General features: G+C 42.5%; 1 protein-coding gene across 4 annotated transcripts in view; it reads right to left on the bottom strand.

Annotated features, from left to right (window-relative positions):
• The window catches only part of bicra (BRD4 interacting chromatin remodeling complex associated protein), an 85,637-nt gene that overhangs the window by 4,140 nt on the left and 60,061 nt on the right, over window positions 1-21,436 (bottom strand). For all 4 annotated transcript variants that reach the window (XM_045724901.2, XM_045724905.2, XM_045724904.2 and 1 more), the window contains 4 exons: window positions 20,905-20,957; window positions 19,413-19,561; window positions 8,865-8,959; window positions 8,490-8,592 (listed from right to left, as the gene is read on the bottom strand). In XM_045724901.2, coding sequence (XP_045580857.2) covers window positions 8,490-8,592; window positions 8,865-8,959; window positions 19,413-19,561; window positions 20,905-20,957 — 400 coding nt within the window. The remainder of the gene's footprint in view (window positions 1-8,489; window positions 8,593-8,864; window positions 8,960-19,412; window positions 19,562-20,904; window positions 20,958-21,436) is intronic.

Raw genomic sequence — 21,436 nt, 5'->3', positions numbered from 1 at the left:
GCAGGCTCTGGCTGAAACAAAGTAGCGCGTTTGGGTAGTGGCTGGTTACAGTACTGTGAGACTCAGGCTCGTGCCCGCGTCGACCGAATGCTTTGTTTTCTTTCCTCTGTTTAGCTAAATGGACATTCCCGGTCGGAATATTATCGCTTTTTTACGAGAAAAATGGCATAAAAATGGATTTTAAACAGCGGTTGACATGCTTCGAAGTACGGTAATGGAATATTTAGATTTTTTTTGTCACGAATTGCGCCATGCGCGCGACCCTGATTTACCATTTCAGATAGTGCCTGGGACACACGAACAAAACGCCGCTATTCGGATATAACGATGGATTATTTTGGACCAAACCAACATTTGTTATTGAAGTAGCAGTCCTGGGAGTGCATTCTGACGAAGACAACAAAAGGTAATCAAACTTTTATAATAGTAAATCTGATATTGGTGAGTGCTAAACTTGCCGGGTGTCTAAATAGCTAGCCCGTGATGGCTGGGCTATGTACTTAGAATATTGCAAAATGTGCTTTCACCAAAAAGCTATTTTAAAATCGGACATATCGAGTGCATAGAGGAGTTCTGTATCTATAATTCTTAAAATAATTGTTATGCTTTTTGTGAACGTTTATCGTGAGTAATTTAGTAAATTGTTAGCGAATTCCCCGGAAGTTTGCTAGTTCTGAACGTCACATGCTAATGTAAAAAGCTGGTTTTTGATATAAATATGAACTTGATTGAACAAAACATGCATGTATTGTATAACAATGTCCTAGGGTTGTCATCTGATGAAGATCATCACAGGTTAGTGCTGCATTTAGCTGTCTTCTGGGTTTTTGTGACATTATATGCTAGCTTGAAAAATGGGTGTCTGATTATTTCTGGCTTGGTACTCTGCTGACATAATCTAATGTTTTGCTTTCGTTGTAAAGCCTTTTTGAAATCGGACAGTGTGGTTAGATTAACGAGAGTCTTGTCTTTAAATAGCTGTAAAATAGTCATATGTTTGAGAAATTGAAGTAATAGCATTTCAAAGGTTTTGAAAATCGCGCCACAGGATTCAACTGGCTGTTGCGTAGGTGGGACGATTTCGTCCCGCCTTGCCCAGAGAGGTTAAACAAATCAAATTATATTTCAGATATTTGAGATTCTTCAAAGTAGCCACCGTTTGCCTTGATGAGAGCTTTGGACACTCTTGGCTTTCTCTCAACCAGCTTCACCTGGAATGCTTTTCCAACAGTCTTGGAGTTCCCACATATGCTGAGCACTTGTTGGTTGTTTTTCCTTCACTCTGCGGTCCAACTCATCCCAAACCATCTCAATTGGGTTGAGGTCGGGTGATTGTGGAGGCCAGGTCATCTGATGTTGCAATCCATCCCTCTCCTTTGCTGGGTCATTGTCCTGTTGAAAACAAATGGATAGTCCCACTAAGCACAAACCAGATGGGATGGCGTATCGCTGCAGAATGCTGTGGTAGCCATGCTGGTTAAGTGTGCCTTGAATTCTAAATAAATCACTGACAGTGTCACCAGCAAAGCACCATCACACCTCCTCCTCCATGCTTCACGGTGGGAAATACACATGTGGAGATCATCCGTTCACCTACTCTGCGTCTCACAAAGACAGCGGTTGGAACCAAAAATCTCACATTTGGACTCATCAGACCAAAGGACAGATTTCCACCGGTCTAATGTCCATTGCTCGTGTTTCTTGGCCCAAGCAAGTCTCTTCTTCTTATTGGTGTCCTTGAGCAGTGATTTCTTTGAAGCAATTTCCCCATGAAGGCCTGATTCACGCAGTCTCACCTGAACAGTTGATGTTGAGATGTGTCTGTTACTTGAAGTCTGTGAAGCATTTATTTCAGCTGCAATCTAAGGTGCAGTTATTTGTTGATTTCTGAGGCTGGTAACTCTAATGAACTTATCCTCTGCAGCAGAGGTAACTCTGGGTCTTCCTTTCCTGTGGCGGTCCTCATGAGAGCCAGTTTCATCATAGTGCTTGATGGTTTTTGCGACTGCACTTGAAGAAACTTTCAAAGTTCTTGACATTTTCCGGATTGACTGACCTTCATGTCTTAAAGTAATGATGGACTGTCGTTTCTCTTTGCTTATTTGAACTGTTCTTGCCATAATATGCACTTGGTCTTTTACCAAATAGGGCCATGTTCTGTATACCACCCCTACCTTGTCACAACACAACTGATTGGCTAAAACGCATTAAAAAGGAAAGAAATTCCACAAATGAACTTTTAGCAAGGCAAACCTGTTAATTGAAATGCATTCCAGGTGACTACCTCATGAAGCTGGTTGAGAGAATGCCAAGAGTGTGCAAAGCTGTCATCAAGGCAAAGGGTGGCTACTTTGAAGAATCTCAATTTGTTTAACACTTTTATTTGTTTTCAAATGATTAAAAAGGTCAGTATGTGTATTATTTAACTGTTGTCTTTTTTGCTCATCCTTATGAAGGTATCCAATCATTCCGGACCCCAATTTGTGTGTGTGTGTGTGTGTGTGTGGTGTGTGTGTGTGTGTGTGTGTGTGTGTGTGTGTGTGTGTGTGTGTGTGTGTGTGTGTGTGTGTGTGTGTGTGTGTGTATAAATATACACCGAAGAAAAATATAAAACGCAACATGTAAAGTGTTGTTCCCATGTTTCATGAACTGAAATAAAAAGACCCCAGAAATTTTTCCATACGCACAAAATGCTTATTTCTTTAAAATGTTCACAAATGTATTTACATTAGTGAGCGTTTCTCCTTTGCCAAGATAATCCATGCACCTGACAGGTGTGGCAAATCAAGAACCTGATTAAACAGCATGATAATTACACAGGTTCATCTTGTGTTGGGGACAATAAATCGCCACTCTAAAAAATTTGCAGTTTTGACACACAAACACAACGCCACAGATGTCTCAAGTTTTGAGAGAGCGTGCAATTGACATGCTGACTTGCAGGAATGTCCACCAAAGCTGTTGCCAGAGAATTGAATGTTAATTTCTCTACCATAAGCCACCTCCCAACATCATTTTCGGGAATCTCGCAGTATGTCCATTCAGCCTCACAACCGCAGACCACGTTTAACCACGCCTGCCCAGGACCTCCACATCCGGCTTCTTCACCTGCGGGATCGTCTGAGACCAGCCAACCAGACAGCTGATGAAACTGAGGAGTATTTCTGTCTGTAATAAAGCACCTTTTGTGGGGAAAACCTCATTCTGATTGGGGAGCCAGGCCCAGCCAGGGGGTGGGCCTATGCCCTTCAAGAGCCACCCATGGCTGCGCCCCTGCCCAGTCATGTAAAATCTATAGATAAGGGCCTAATGAATTTATTTAAATTGACTGATATCCTTATATGAACTGTGGAGCAGTAAAATTGTTGTGTTTATATTTTTTGTAAAGTATATATTTTTTTTTATATATAAAAAGGTACAGGTATATATATATATATATATATACATATATACATACACTGGGGTCCAGAATTATTTGTGCCTTCAATAGCTTAACAACCTCTTAAGGCTTGGGGGGAGTGTTCGGAAGAATGATGTGCCCAAAGTAAACTGCCTGTTACTCAGGCCCAGAAGCTAGGATATGCATGTAATTGGTAGCATTGGATAGAAAACACTCAATCTCTTAAAATATTGTCTGTGAGTATAACAGAACTGATATGGCAGGCGAAAACCGAGGAAAATCCATGTGGATTTCTTTTATTTTTTTTAGGTCACAAGCCATTTCAATGATAGCCTTATGGAAAAAACTAGATAGGACCCAGATTGCAGTTCCTATGACTTCCACTAGATGTCAACAGTCTTTATAAAGGTTTGCAGGCTTGTTTTTTGAAAAATGAACAAGTAGTTGTAGTTTTTCCAAGGTGTCTCATTAGAAAAGTAGTCTTGATATGCTCTTGAATGAGGTGCACGCTCTTCGTTATTTATCTTCCCAATTGAACATACTATTCTCCGTCTTAAATTTTATTGTTTATTTAGATATTAGAGTACCTGAGGATTAATTACAAACATCGTTTTACTTGTTTGGACGAACTTTACCGGTAACTTCTTGGATTCGTTTGTATGCATGTTGAACGAGGTCCCGTGTGGCTCAGTTGGTAGAGCATGGTGTTTGCAACGCCAGGGTTGTGGGTTCGATTCCCACGGGAGACCAGTCCGGGGGGGGAAAAATGTATGAAATGTATGCATTCACTACTGTAAGTCGCTCTGGATAAGAGCGTTTGCTAAATGACTAAAATGTAAAAGGATTACTGAGATCAATGGCGCCAACTAAACTGACTTTTTGGGATATGAAGAGGGACTTTATCAAACAAAACAACCATTCATTGTGTAGCTGGGACCCTTGGGATTGCAAACAGAGGAAGATCTTCAAAGTTAAATGATTTATGTTATCGCTATTTGGGATTTTGTGACGCCTGTGCTTGTTTGAAAAACTATTTTGATGTGTGGCGCTGTCCTCAGATAATCGCATGGTTTGCTTTCGTCGTAAAGCCTTTTTGAAATCTGACAACGCGGTTGGATTAACAAGAAGTTAAGCTTTTAAACGATGTAAGACGCTTGTATTTTCATGAATGTTTAATATCACGTTTTTTTGGTATTTTGAATTTTACCGGATGTTGTCGTAGTGGAACGCTAGTGGGACAACGATCCAAAATGTCAATCCCTGTGTGTGTGTCATATGCATATAAATATTCCCCCCCCTCGGAAAGAATTCAGATCCATTTTGTTAAGTTACAGCCTTGTTCTAAAAGGGATTCAATGAAAAGAATCCTCAGCAATCTACACACCCAATAATGACGAAGCAAAAACAGGTTTAGATACATTTTTGCTAATTTATTTAGAATAAAAAAGCTAATATTCAGACCCTTTACTATGAGACCCGAAATTGAGCTCAGGTGGCATCCTGTTTCCACAACTTGGAGTCCACCTGTGGTAAATTCAATTGATTGGAAATGATTTGGAAAGGCACACACCTGTCTATATAATGTCCCACAGTTGACAGTGCATGTCAGAGCAAAAACCAAGCCATGAGGTCAAAGGAATTGTCCGTAGAGCTCCAAGACCTGATTGTGTCAAGGCACAGATCTGGGGAAGGGTACCAAAACATTTCTGCAGCATTGAACACCACAGTGGCCTCCTTCATTCTTAAATGGAAGAAGTTTGGAACCACCAAGACTCTTCTTAGAGCTGGCTGCCTTGACAAACTGAGAAATCGGGGGAGAAAGGCCTTGATCAAGGAGGTGATCAAGAACCCGATGGTCACTCTGTCAGAGATCTCTGTGGAGATAAGGGAACCTTACAGAAGGACAACCATCTCTGAAGCACTCCACCAATCAGGCCTATATGGTAAAGTGGCCAGACGGAAGCCACTCCTCAGTAAAAGGCACGACAGCCCGCTTGGAGGTTGCCAAAAGGCACCTAAAAGGACTCTGACCATGAAAAAAAAGATTCTCTGGTCTTAAATAACCAAGATTTAACTTTTTAGCCTGAATGACAAGCATCACGTCTGGAGGAAACCGGTGAAGCGTGGTGGTGGCAGCGTCATACTGTGGGGATGTTTTTCAGTGGCCAGGACTGGCAGACTAGTCAGAATCGAGGGGAAAGATGAACGGAGCGGAGTACAGAGAGATCCTTGATGAAAACCTGCTCCAGAGCGCTCAGGACCTCAGACTGGGGTGAAGGTTTACCTTCCAACAGGACAATGACCCTAAGCACACAGCCAAGACAATGCAGGAGTGGCATCGGGACAAGTCTCTGAATGTCCTTGAGCGGCCCAGCCAGAGACCAGACTTTAACCCGATCCAACATCTCTGGAGACCTGAAAATAGCTGTGCAGCGACGCTCCCCATCCAACCTGCCAGAGCTTGAGAGGATCTGCAGAGAAGAATGGGAGAAACTCCCCAAATACAGGTGTGTCAAGCTTGTAGCGTGATACCCAAGAAGACTCAAGGCTGTAATCACTGCCAAAGGTGCTTCAACAAAGTACTGAGTGAAGGGTCTGAATACTTATGTAAATGTGATATTTACATGTGGTGTGGTGTGGGGGCTGTGCTTTGGCAAAGTGGGTGGGGTTATATCCTACCTATTTGGCCCTGTCCGGGGGTTTCATCGGATGGGGCCACAGTGTCTCCTGACCCCTCCTGTCTCAGCCTCCAGTATTTATGCTGCAGTAGTTTATGTGTCGGGGGGGCTAGGGTCAGTCTGTCACATCTGGAGTATTTCTCTTGTCTTTTCCGGTGTCCTGTGTGAATTTAAATATGCTCTAATTCTCTCTTTCTCTCTCTCTCTCGGAGGACCATGCCTCAGGACTACCTGGCTTGATGAATCCTTGCTGTCCCCAGTCCACCTGGCCGTGCTGCTGCTCCAGTTCCAACTGTTCTGCCTGCGGCTATGGAACCCTGACCTGTTCACCGGACGTGCTACCTGTCCCAGACCTGCTGTTTTCAACTCTCTAGAGACAGCAGGAGCAGTAGAGATACTCTCAATGATCGGCTATGAAAAAGCCAACTGACACTTACTCGTGTTACTGACTTGTTGCACCCCCGACAACTACTATGATTATTATTATTTGACCATGCTGGTCATTTATGAACATCTGAACATCTTGGCCATGTGCTGTTATAATCTCCACCCGGCACAGCCAGAAGAGGACTGGCCACCCCTCATAGCCTGGTTCCTCTCTAGGTTTCTTTCTAGGAAGTTTTTCCTAGCCACCGTGCTTCTACACCTGCATTGCTTGCTGTTTGGGGTTTTAGGCTGGGTTTCTGTACAGCACTTTGAGATATCAGCTGATGTAAGAAGGGCTATATAAATAAATTTTATATAAATACATTTGATATTTCAGTTTTTTTATTCTGAGAAAATTATTAAGATTGATAAAACATTTAAATACATTTTAGAATAAGGCTGTAACGTAAGGCAAATGAGGGATACTTTGAAGAATCTCAAATATAACATATATTTTGATTTGTTTAACCACTTTTTTTTGGTTATTTCACCTTTCCAACAAGTCAGTTCATCAAGTTTCTACCCTGCTAGAGCTGTCCCGGGTCAACTGTAAGTGCTGTTATTGTGAAGTGGAAACGTCTAGGAGCAACAACGGCTCAGCTGCGAAGTGGTAGGCCACACCTAATATCACCATGTGCACTGCCAAGCGTCGGCTGGAGTGGTGTAAAGCTCACCAACATTGGACTCTGGAGCAGTGGAAACGCTTTCTCTGTAGAGATGAATCACGCTTCACCATCTGGCAGACCGACGGACGAATGGGTTGGTGGATGCCAGGAGAACGCTACCTGCCCCAGTGCATAGTGCCAACTGTAATGTTTGGTGGAGGAGGAATAATGGTCTGGGACTGTTTATCATGGTTCGGGCCCCTTAGTTACAGTGAAGGGAAATCTCAATGCAACAGCATACAATGACATTCTAGACGATTCTGTGCTTCCATCTTTGTGGCAACAGTTTGGGAAAGGCCCTTTCCTGTTTCAGCATGACAACGCCCCCGTGCAAAAAAGCGAGGTTCATAAGGAAATAAATGGTTTGTTGAGATAGGTGTGGAAGAACTTGACTGGCCTGCACAGAGCCTGGACCTCAACCCCATCAAACATCTTTTGGATGAATTGGAACGCCGACTGTGAGCCAGGCCTAATCGCCCAACATCAGTGCCCGACCTCACTAATGCTCTTGTGGCTGAATGGAAGCAAGTCCCCGCAGCAATGTTCCAACATCTAGTGGATAGCCTTCCCAGAAGAGTGGAGGCTGTTATAGCAGCAAAGGGAATCAACTCCATTTTAATGCCAATGATTTTGGAACAAGATGTTCGACGAGCAAGTGTCCACACACTTATGTACATGCAGTGTATATCCATCCATATATCTATATCTATAGATATCTATCTATCTAGATATACATATATACACAGTTGAAGTCGGAAGTAAAAAAATATATATATATAAATAAAAAAATAGGGCGAGCCTTGCAAGCTGAAGAACACCATCCCAACTGTGAAGCAAGGGGGTGGCAGCATCACGTTGTGGGGGTGCTTTGCTGCAGGAGGGACTGGTGCACTTCACAAAATACACCAGCTCTGTCAGAGGAATGGGCCAAAATTCACCCAACATATTGTGGGAAGCTTGTGGAAGGCTACCCGAAACATTTGACCCAAGTTAAACAATTTAAAGGCAATGCTACCAAATACTAATTGAGTGCATGTAAATTTCTGACCCACTGAGAATGTGATGAAAGAAATAAAAGCTGAAATAAATCATTCTCTCTACTATTATTCTGACATTTCACATTCTTAAAATAAAGTGGTGATCTTAACTGACCTAAAACAGGGAATTTTTACTAGGATTAAATGTCAGGAATTGCATTTAAACTCAGTTTTTCACATTTGGCTAAGGTGTATGTAAACTTCCGACTTCAACTGTATACACACACACACACACACACACACACACACACACACACACACACACACACCGGTATAGTATTACCAGGTCTGTCCCTGGCGAGGATGCGGTCCTGTCCCAGAGAGATCTTCTCTTCCTGAATAAACATCCTGTCCATCATGACCATCTCAGCTGACGGGCCAAGGCGCTGTGAAACATACAAACAGGAACACGGCCAACCAGCCAATCAAAATCAATCAATCAATGCGCCATAGCACATCAGTTAGCAAGACGATCACAGTGAGGGAGAGAACACACTGAACAGATACGTCATCATGAGAAGGAATCCTAGTGGGCTGAGTAATAGATACAGACCTTAATACAGGGAGGAGGAGAAGGACAAGAACGATTGAGATCAATGTGAGGTAAAAAAAAAAAAAAAAAAAGGTAATAAAAAAGGTAACAATATTAATGACTTACCGTTGATTCCTCAAAAAGCAGGTGTCTGTATTTATCCAGCATGGCCTGCGTTCTCTTGAGGAGCTGGCTGGAAACACTCTCAAACTCTTCATCCACTGAGGAGGCAGAAAGGGAGAGAATGGAACATGGGAAATCAGACGGTGGGAACCAATGGTAATTAGGGTTTGGAGTTTTTGGGGTCAGGTCATGTGGTCACTCCCGACCATACACATTAGGGCTGGGAATTGCCAGGGACCTCACGATATCATCATAAGATTCTCAATGTATTGCTATTTTAACGTGATTCGATGTCCCAAACATATTGCTCACTATACGTCTGCTGCAACGAGACAAGAGAGAGAGCATGAGCATTTCTTTTGTTTTTTGATCAGTCATGGAAATAATGTGCTGAAAAAAAATGTTGGCTCACTATTTATAAATAAGATGGAGAACCAGTTAGTGGCAAAGGAACAGACAACTAGCAACACCACCTAGCAAAAAATATTTACACACACACACACACACACACACACACACACACACACACACACACACACAACCAGTCAAAAGTTGACTGATTAAAAACTAATTTTCCTATTTTCTCTCTCGTCTAGTTACAGCAGACATACAAAATATACACACAGTAACAGTCAAAAGTTTGGACACACCTTCTCATTCAAGGGTTTCTCTTTATTTGTACTATACATTGTAGAAGACATCACAACTATGAAATTACACATACTAGTAAACATTTTTTTTTTTTTAAACAAATCAAAATATATTTCATATATTTGAGATTCTTCAATTCTTTACCTTGATGACAGCTTTGCACACTCTTGGCATTCTCTCAACCAACTTCACCTGGAATGATTTTTCAACAGTCTTGAAGGAGTTCCCACATATGCTGAGCACTTGTTGGTTGCTTTTCCTTCACTCTGCGGTCCAACTCATCCCAAACCATCTCAATTGGGTTAAAGTCGTGTGATTGTGGAGGCCAGGTCATCTGATGTTGCAATCCATCACTCTCCTTTTTGGTCAAATATCCTTTACACAGCCTGGATGTGTGTTGGGTCATTGTCCTGTTGAAAAACAAATAACAGTCCCACTAAGCGCAAACCAGATGGGATGGCGTATTGCTGCAGAATGCTGTGTCACCAGCAAAGCACCCCCACACCACCTCCTCCATGCTTCACGGTGGGAACCACACATTCGGAGATCACCCGTTCACCTACTCTGCATCTCACAAAGACACGGTGGTTGGAACCAAAAATCTCACATTTGGACTCATCAGACCAAAGGACAGATTTCCACCGGTTTAATGTCCATTGCTCATGTTTCTTCGCCCAATCAAGTCTCTTCTTCTTATTGGTGTCCTTTAGTAGTGGTTTCTTTGCAGCAATTCGACCATAAAGGCCTGATTCCCGCAGTTTCCTCTGAACAGTTGATGTTGAGATGTGTCTGTTACATGAACTCTGAAGTGTTTATTTGGGCTGCAATTTCTGCGGCTGGTTTCTTACCAAATAGGGCTATCTTCTATATACCACCGCTATCTTGTCACAACACAACTGATTGAGGAAAGAAATTCCACAAATTCACTTTTAACAAGACTCACTTGTTAACTGAAATGCATTCAAGATGACTACCTCATGAAGCTGGTTGTGCCAAGCTGTCATCAAGGCAAAGGGTGGCTACTTTGAAGGATCTCAAATATAAAATATATTTTGATTTGTTTAACACTGTTTTGGTTACTACATGATTCCATATGTGTTATTTCATAGTTTTGATGTCTTCACTATTATTCTACAATGTAGAAAATAGTGAAAATAAAGAAAAACCCTTGAATGAGTAGGTGCATCCAAACCTTTGACTGGTAGTGCATATTGTGCCTTCTTAAAGTATTCAGACCCCTTGACTTTTTCCACATTGTTAAGTTACAGCTTACAGTTTCTAAAATGAATTAAATAAATAAAAATCCTCAGCAATCTACACACAATACCCCATAATGACAAAGAAAAACCAGGTTTGACATTTTTGAAAATGTATTAACAAAAATATAAACAGAAATACCTTATTTACATAAGTATTAAGACCCTTCGCTATGAGACTCGAAATTGAGGTCAGGTGCATCCTGTTTCCATTGATCATCCTTGAGATGTTTCCACAACTTGATTGGAGTCCACCTGTGGTAAATGCAATTGATTGGAGATAATTTGGAAAGGCACACACCTGTCTATATAAAGGTCCCACAGTTGACAGTGCATCTCAGAGCAAAAACCAAGCCATGAGGTCGAAGGAATTGTCCGTAGAGCTTCGATACAGGATTGTGTCGAGGCACAGATCTAGGGAAGGGTACCAAAACATTTCTGCAACATTGAAGGTCCCCAAGAACACAGTGGCCTCCATCATTATTAAATGGAAGAAGTTTGGAACCACCAAGACTCTTTCTAGAGCTGGCCGCCCGGACAAACTGAGCAATCGGAGAAGGGCCTTGGTCAGGGAGGTGGCCAAGAACCCGATGGTCACTCTGACAGAGTTCCTCTGTGGAGATGGGAGAACCTTGGGCCTGAATGCCAAGAGTAACTTCTGGAGGAAACCTGGCACCATCCCTATGGTGAAGCATGGTGGTGGCAGCATCATGCTGTGGGGATGTTTTTCAGCGGCAGGGACTGAGAGACTAGTCAGGATCAAGGCAAAGATAAACGGAGCAAAGTACAGAAAGATCCTTGATGAAAACCTGCTCCAGAGCGCTCAAGACCTCAGCCAGGGGCGAAGGCAAACCTTCCAACAGGGCAACAACCCTAAACACAGCCAAGACAATGCAGGAGTGGCATCGGGTCTCTGAATATCCATGAGTGGCCCAGCCAGAGCCCGGACTTGAACCCAATCGAACATCTCTGGAGTGACCTGAAAATAGCTGTGCAGCGACGCTCCCCATCCAACCTGACAGAGCTTGAGAGGATCTGCAGAGAAGAATGGGAGAAACTCCCCAAATACAGGTGTGCCAAGCTTGTAGCATCATACCCAAGAAGACTCGAGGCTGTAATCGCTGCCAAAGGTGCATCAACAAAGCGCTGAGTAAAGGGTCTGAATACTTATTTAAATGTTTATTTTTAATAAATTAGCTAAAAGTTATAACTATGGATGCACGATATATCGGTGAACATATCAGAATCGATGTCTAGTTTAACGCCGATGTTAAAAACCGATGTCAAAGGTACCATGCATACCTACAGTTGAAGTCGGAAGTTTACATACCCCTTAGCCAAATACATTCAAACTCAGTTTTTCACAATACCTGACATTTAATCCTAGTAAAAATTCCCTGTCTAAGGTCAGTTAAGATCACCACTATTTTAAGAATGTGAAAATGTCAGAATAATAGTAGAGAATTATTTATTTCAGCTTTTATTTCTTTCATCACATTCCCAGTGGGTCAGAAGATTACATACACTCAATTAGTATTTGGTTGCATTGCCTTTAAATTGTTTAACTTGGGTCAAACGTTTCAGGTAGTCTTCCACAACCTTCCCAAAATAAGTTTGGTGAATTTTGGCCCATTCCTCCTGACAGAGCTGGTGTAACTGAGTCAGGGTGGGAAGGCCTCCTTGCTCGCACACGCCTTTTCAGCTCTGCCCACAAATTTTCTACAGGACTGAGGTAAGGGCTTTGTGATGGCCACTCCAATACCTTGACGTTGTTGTCCTTAAGCCATTTTGCCAGAACTTTGGAAGTATGCTTGGTGTCATTGTCCATTTGGAAGACCCATTTGCGACCAAGCTTTAACTTCCTGAGTGATGTCTTGAGATGTTGCTTCAATATAGCCACATCATTTTCCTTCCTCATGATGCCATCTATTTTGTGAAGTGCACCAGTCCCTCCTGCAGCAAAGCACCCCCACAACATGTTGCTGCCACCCCCGTGCTTCACAGTTGGGATGGTGATTTTCGGCTTGAAAGACAACCCCTTTTTCCTCCAAACCTAACGATGGTCATTATGGCCAAACAGTTCTATTTTGTTTCATCAGACCAGAGGACATTTCTCCAAAAAGTACGATCTTTGTCCCCATGTGCAGTTGCAAACCGTAGTCTCTCTTTTTTTATGCCGGTTTTGGAGCAGTGGCTTATTCCTTGCTGAGCGGCCTTTCAGGTTATGTCAATATAGGACTCGTTTTACTGTGGATATAGATACTTTTGTACCCGTTTCCTCCATCATCTTCACAAGGTCCTTTGCTGTTGTTCTGGGATTGATTTGCACTTTTCGCACCAAAGTACGTTCATCTCTAGGAGACAGAACGCATCTCCTTCCTGAGCAGTATGACGGCTGCGTGGTCCCATGGTGTTTATACTTGCGTACTATTGTTTGAATACATCCATAGGTACACCTCCAATTGAGTCAAATGATGTCAATTAGCCCATCAGAAGCTTATAAAGCCATGACATCATCTTCTGGAATTTTCTAACCTGTTGAAAGGCACAGTCAACTTAGTGTATGTAACCTTCTGACCCACTGGTCAGTGAATTATAAGTGAAATAATTGTGAAATAATCTGTCTGTAAACAACTGCTGGAAAAATTACTTGTCATGACGTTGCCCTCTTTGGGTTTTCGATGCACCATCCCCCTACCTCTGTCTCCCCCACCCAGGCTCTGTGAGAGCGGTCATAAATTCCTAAGAGAATATTCTGCCTCATGGCCACAGTATGGAGACAGAGTGGGTTATATAGAAAGAGACAAAGGAATTTCTTCTACCTCACAGAACTGGAGAACCGAACGACATTTATGTTCTGGAGAAGGTATAAAAGATCGGTGAAGAATCCAGCAACGAACTGGTTCGTTTGGTACAATTGTGAAATTCATGAGACAATTACCATAATCATGTTTCTACAATAGCCTCATCTAAATGGTTGTATAAAATGAATGAATAAGGATGGAACTGTTTGTGAAATTGTGTAAATGTGATTTTGGACTGTTTAATGAAGGAAACTACTTCCCTTTGGAGTCTTAACTAAGTCCTTGGCACGCCCCCAGGGACACAGACAGGACCAGGCATCATGAGACAGCCCTTTTCTGTTATTCCGAATATAACCCCCACCCAGGTTTTCTATCAGCAGACCGAGCTGACCTCCATTACGAGTTGGCTAAAGGTTTGACCATGCATTCCTCTTTCTGAACTTTAACCATACCACGTGGTTAAACTCTTACACTATCGATACCGAAAGAATAAGAACAAGTCTTCGATATTATTTACTAGTCTGCAGCTAGGAATTCGGTATCATTGAACGCGAAGACCGACGAAACCGCCATTCTATAACGACATGAATGAATGTCACTCTGAACTATCCATCCTAACCACGAGAGAGAGAGAGTGCGGACAAACTCTCCAACAGAAACAAGCTTTTCAACAAAAATCCCAACGACACACTGAGCGTAAATATATATATATATTGATTGCAATTATCCCGAATGAGTGAGCGTTCATGTGCAAAGGGTTAGCATTTCAATGGTTATAATTATCAACTCTGTAGTGTCTTCTCAGCCTCCCCCACTCCCCTTTTGTCTAACAAGCCGCCATGCCGGGTTTAGCCCACTAGGGCACATTCCTCTATCATTTCTTGTAACGATATCTACTGTTTGTTATGCATTTCTGTGAATTACTTAGTTAGTAAATAAATGACTTTAAGACAATTGATGTATGGATGACTCATAGTGAAGACTGGGTTCGTGCAGATAACCAACAATTTACGACGTTTGGAATGAGACTGACGTGAGGTAAACTAACATCATTAATCAGAAAACTAATAGATCAGATATTATAATATCTGAAAGTTATATTAGGAAAATTATAACTTTGTAATCTGAATATTTCCTTGGTGCCCCGACCTCGTAGTTAATTACAGTTACACGATTAATCAGTTTAAATCGCGTAATAATAATTAGAGAGTTATTTGATATGTCTTCAGTTTTAATGATGCCAAAGACACGACACATGCAAAGTAGATGGTCCTAACAGACTTGCCAAAAATAGTTTGTTAACAAGAAATTTGTGGAGTGGTTGAAAAACGAGTTTTAATGACTCCAACCTAAGTGTATGAAAACTTCCGACTTCAACTGAATATAACGTAATAACGGCACGTAAAATGTTGCGCTACACGTGCAACACAGCATTCCTAACCTCGCCCACAACGTCTGCTGTGTGGATCGAGCAGTCAACAAGTCAAGCAGTCATTTGAAAAAGTAATTACATTTCAGCGAGACAACCCAAAAGGAGAAATCCATTAAAGCCAAGATAATGGAATTCATTGCCCTTGACAACCAACTGTTGTTCTCTGTCGTGGGTGATGTTGGCTTTCGCTAACTGGTCGAGCACCGGTACACACAACCAAGTGCGCTATTTTTCAGATGTTGCCCTACCGGAGTTACACAGTAATAGCTTCACTGCTATTAGCTTCACGACATACATACTATGGAACGCCGTTTGGGTCGTTGCGTGTCAAAAAAGATACAGTAGCACTGTCAAAGATGTACAAAAAAAGTCTGCAAACAAGCAAATACCGGCCACGAACGATGTGTTTACAATACAGCATTGGTAATAAAGCATAATTTGTTCGACTGCAACTTCTGGGGTAGTTTGCTAGCTAGGTACCAAGCTAAAGCTCCAATACAACCAGCTTGAAAACAATGACTGCAGTCATTTTCATTATTCTTAGCAATGATTTAGGAATCCTTGTGAGTAATACCCTGACTACACCGCTCGCGTCGCGAAATACATTTTGAAATCTATGTTATTCAATTATTGCACCCACACTGCTCGCGCGCGCCAACAAGCGTCTGCGTTGCCAAGGGCTAAAATATAACTCCTTTCTATTTCTGATGCAGATCGCGCTGCAAGTCCTGCCTCTCCCATCTCCTCATTGGTTTATTGAAGCAGGTACCCACGTGCCATCTCCTCATTGGTTATACCCACGTGGGTGATTGAAAGGCGAACTGTGTTGCCAGTTGTTGTGGTAAAAGTGTAGATGCGGATCACCATATAAGTTAAACGATGAAAAAGCCTGGAAGGAGGAGAGATGACTAGAAACGATTCGGTTGGCCGTTTTATGTGGATTAATTGTCGGAGTAGAGGACCTTGTGCATTTCAGGTAAAATAACAACTCAATGTTTATATTCCAGGACAAATTAGCTAGCAACAGCAAGCTAACTAGCTAAATTGCCAGACATGTTTAATGCTTTCGACCTGTCCCCAAATTAATGTAATTGGTTCAGAGTTTGTTTTGATATTTTAACCCACGTGTCGTGATCACGTTTGGTGTAGGGAGACAAAATAAATTCATGCACGATGGCGCACGTGCGCAGCCGGTTTGGGTTCCTTGTCAATATTAGCTAGGTTGCCACTTGTTGTTCGCCTATTGAAATTGAACTTCAGTTCATGATAATAAATAGCTAGCCAGCTACTTAACCCTGTTGCCCAAAGCTAACGTTATAAGCAGCCAGCTAGCTTCATCTGGCTAGTGAGGCTCGACAGGACCGGGTTATGTGTGTTGTGAAGCTAGCCACAATAAGGATTAGGCACAATAGTGGAATGACGTTTGCCTTCAAAATAAAAGTATGTCATTGACAATGATGCAAATGAATACAAATAGTAGAATTTCGCCATACTTTTATTTTGAAGGCTAACCGCAAAGTCCACTATTGTGGCTAATCCTTATTGTGGCTAGCTTCACATAGATGGGTCCGACCACCATTAATCAAATAAAAACTGTATTCTAAATTAGGGATATTTTAGATGGTGACACCCAGCTATATTAGCTAGCCAACTATAGCTACTGAAACAGATTATATTGCATTATATGACATCAAACGTGTATCTTTTTTGACACGCAAAGACCCAAACGGCGTTCCATACAAATCCTGGTTGAGAACGAAACGACTGAACAATGAAACAGCACATCAAGTATGTGAAAGAAATAGGTTTTGATTATGGTTTACTGGTAATGGGGACATACGTAAAATGCCAACAAAATAACTTTTTGGTCAGTGTGGCGTGTAACCTTTATTTAACTAGGCAAGTCAGTTAATGACGGCCCGGACGATGCTGGGCCAATTGTGCGCCACCCTATGGGACTCCCAATCAAGGCCGGGTGTGATACAGCCCGGATTCGAACCAGGGACTGTAGCGACGCCTCTAGCATTGAGATGCAGTGCCTTAGACTGTTGCATCCATGTGTGTGTGTTAACCATTTAACTGTTCTAGAATGCTTAAAAGGCCGCTAAAATGTTAAATAACGGTTATAATCGGATATTGGCCAAAAATGTCATATCGGTGCATCACTAATAAAAACCTGTTTTTGCTTTGTCATTATGGGGTATTGTGATGTCATTATGGGGTATTGTGATGTCATTATGGGGTATTGTGATGTCATTATGGGTTATTGTGATGTCATTATGGGGTATTGTGATGTCATTATGGGGTATTGTGATGTCATTATGGGATATTGTGTGTAGATTGATGAGAAAAAAACTATTTGATCCCTTTTAGAATAAGGCTGTAACGTAACAAATGTCAAGGGGTCTGAATACTTTCCAAAGGCAATGAGTGAACTCCCAAAGTATTGGGACAGTGACATATTTTTTGTCGTTATGGCTCTGTACTCCAGCATTTTGGAATGATACAATGACTGAGGTGAAAGTGCAGACTGTCAGCTTTAATTTGAGGGTATTTTCATCCATATCGGGTGAATCGTTCAGAAATTATAGCACTTTCTGTACATACTCCTCCCATTTTAGGGGACCCAAAGTATTGTGACAAATTCACTTACATGTGTATTAAAGTAGTTAAACGTTTAGTATTTGGTCCCATATTCATAGCACGCAATGATTACATGAAGCTTGTGACTCTACAAACTTGTTGGATGCATTTGCTGTTTGTTTTGGTTGTGTTTCAGATTATTTTGTGTCCAATAGAAATTAATGGTAAATCATTTGTCATTTTGGAGTCACTTTTATTGTAAATCAGAATAGAACATGTTTCTTAAAACCTCTACATTAATGTGGATGCTATCATGGTTACGGATCATCTTGAATGAATCGTTAATAATGAATCGAGAAAGTTAGACACAAATATCATAAATGCTAACTTCTCACCGTTACAATAACAGGGGAGGTTAGCATTTGATAGCATACCCCCAAGACATGCTAACCTCCCACCATTACAATAACAGGGGAGGTTAGCATTTGATAGCATACCCCCAAGACATGCTAACCTCTCACCATTACAATAACAGGGGAGGTTAGCATTTTATATCATACCCCCAAGACATGCTAACCCCTCAAAATTACAATAACAGGGGAGGTTAGCATACCTCCAAGACATGCTAACATCTCACCATTACAATAACAGAGGAGGTTAGCATTTTATATCATACCCCCACGACATGCTAACCTCTCACCATTACAATAACAGGGGAGGTTAGCATTTTTGGGGGCTATGATATTTGTGCGTCTAACTTCCTCACTCAACATTTTTCAGTTGTCATTGCGTGCTATGAATATGGGACCAAATACAAAACGTTGAACTACTTTAATACACATATGTGAATTAGTCACAATACTTTTGGTCCCCTAAAACGGGGGGGGGGGGGGCGACTATGTACAAAAAGTGCTGTAATTTCTAAACGTTTCACCTGATATGGATGAAAATACCTTTAAATTAAAGCTGACAGTCTGCATTAACCTCATAGTCAATGTATCATTTTAAATCCAAAGTGCTGGAGTACAGAGCCCCCCAAAAAGAATATGTCACTGTCCCAATAGGTTTAAGGGGGGGGGGGGGGGTCTTGTTCTTCTATCCTCATAGGGACCTGAAATCACATAAAGTCCCCACAAGGATAGTAAAACAAGGAAAATTCTCCCACGACATTTCCCACATCCCCCTCAAGGACAAAGGCTATTTTAAATGTAGGGGTTAGGGTTCAGGGGTTAGGGTTCAGGGGTTAGGGTTCAGGGGTTAGGGTTTAGGTTCAGGTTCAGTTCAGGGTTAGGGGTTATGTTCAGGGTTAGGGTTAAGTTTAGGGTTACAATTAGGGTTAGGGTTCAGGGGTTAGGGTTCAGGGGTTAGGGTTCAGGGGTTAGGGTTCAGGGGTTAGGGTTCAGGGGTTAGGGTTCAGGGGTTAGGGGTTAGGTTTAGGGTTAGGCATTAGGGAAAAATGGGATTTTGAATGGAAATACATTTTAGGTCCCCACGGGGATAGAAAAACAAGTGTGTACCTCTGTGGTAGTCGTGTGGTGCGGTGGCAGTGCCCTGGGAGAGGTGGTAAGGCACCAGGCGGGTCATGGTGTGTGTACCTCTGTGGTAGTCGTGTGGTGCGGTGGCAGTGCCCTGGGAGAGGTGGTAAGGCACCAGGCGGGTCAGTGTGTACCTCTGTAGTAGTCGTGTGGTGCGGTGGCAGTGCCCTGGGAGAGGTGGTAAGGCACCAGGCGGGTCAGGGTGTGTGTACCTCTGTGGTAGTCGTGTGGTGCGGTGGCAGTGCCCTGGGAGAGGTGGTAAGGCACCAGGCGGGTCAGTGTATGTGTACCTCTGTGGTAGTCGTGTGGTGTGGTGGCAGTGCCCTGGTAGAGGTGGTAAGGCACCAGGCGGGTCAGGGTGTCTTCAAAACACTGGAAGGAAGAGCTGTAGTCTGGGTGGAGGACTGAACCCTGCTGTTTCCTCAGCTGCTCCAACATCCTACACACACACACAGTCAGAGAACATGGGTCACAAGACTGGATTGGCATACAAGTGGTATGACAACACACATGAATGTAAACACAAGGGCAAGGCACCCTACTTTGCTGTACTACTATGGCTGACCCTGTACAACAACACCTATCATACTACTATGGCTGACCCTGTACAACAACACCTATCATACTACTATGGCTGACCCTGTAAAACAACACCTATCATACTACTATGGCTGACCCTGTAAAACAACACCTATCATACTACTATGACTGACCCTGTACAACAACACCTATCATACTACTATGACTGACCCTGTACAACAACACCTATCATACTACTATGGCTGACCCTGTACAACAACACCTATCATACTACTATGGCTGACCCTGGACAACAACACCTACCATACTACTATGGCTGACCCTGTACAACAACACCTATCATACTACTATGGCTGACCCTGGACAACAACACCTATCACACTACTATGGCTGACCCTGGACAACAACACCTATCATACTACTATGGCTGACCCTGGACAACAACACCTATCATACTACTATGGCTGACCCTGTACAACAACACCTATCATACTACTATGGCTGACCCTGTACAACAACACCTATCATACTACTATGGCTGACCCTGTACAACAACACCTATCATACTACTATGGCTGACCCTGTACAACAACACCTATCATACTACTATGGCTGACCCTGTACAACAACACCTATCATACTACTATGGCTGACCCTGTAAAACAACACCTATCATACTACTATGGCTGACCCTGTACAACAACACCTATCATACTACTATGGCTGACCCTGTACAACAACACCTATCATACTACTATGGCTGACCCTGTACAACAACACCTATCATACTACTATGGCTGACCCTGGACAACAACACCTATCATACTACTATGGCTGACCCTGTAAAACAACACCTATCATACTACTATGGCTGACCCTGTAAAACAACACCTATCATACTACTATGGCTGACCCTGTAAAACAACACCTATCATACTACTATGGCTGACCCTGTAAAACAACACCTATCATACTACTATGGCTGACCCTGTACAACAACACCTATCATACTACTATGGCTGACCCTGGACAACAACACCTATCACACTACTATGGCTGACCCTGTAAAACAATACCTACCATACTACTAACTCTATCCGGTGGATGTGAAAACTGTTTTTTATAATCCATACAAACAGAGAGAAAAAAAAACTTGATTGTTTCACACAATGTGGATATTTTACAGGGCCACGATACGGGCCCCGATACGGGGCCACGATAGAGGATGATGTTATAGCATACCTGGCTTCCTTGCTGGGTTCAGCAATACTGAAAGGAATCTTCATAGTAGCAGTCTGTCAGGTGAACAAGACACAGCATCCATCACCATCACCATCACACCATCACCATCACACCATCCATCACCATCACACCATCCATCACCATCACACCATCACCCCACCCATCACCATATCACCCCATCCATGACCATCACCCCATCCATGACCATCACCCCATCCATGACCATCACCCCATCCATGACCATCACCCCATCCATGACCATCCATCACCATCACACCATCACACCATCCATCACCATCACACCATCACAGCATTAGAACACAGACCCATCTATACAGTCAGATTCACATAGAATAGTACCCGAGTAGCTGGTTGATGTTTCGCAGTCTCCTAACCCATTGTGTGTGTTTAATACCCACCGTCTCTTATGAGCAGAAACATCTTCAGGATATCACGACAGAGATCACCCACCTCGTAACGGACTAAATATTTCTTATTTACCGAGTCGGACGCAAAACGATTTACTTCAGAC

This window comes from Salmo salar, chromosome 09 (assembly GCF_965601325.2).
Source record: "Salmo salar chromosome 09, fSalSal1, whole genome shotgun sequence".
Taxonomy (NCBI): Eukaryota; Metazoa; Chordata; class Actinopteri; order Salmoniformes; family Salmonidae; genus Salmo; species Salmo salar.
Note: the sequence above shows the minus strand (reverse complement) of the source record. Positions and strands in the feature narration are given on the sequence as shown.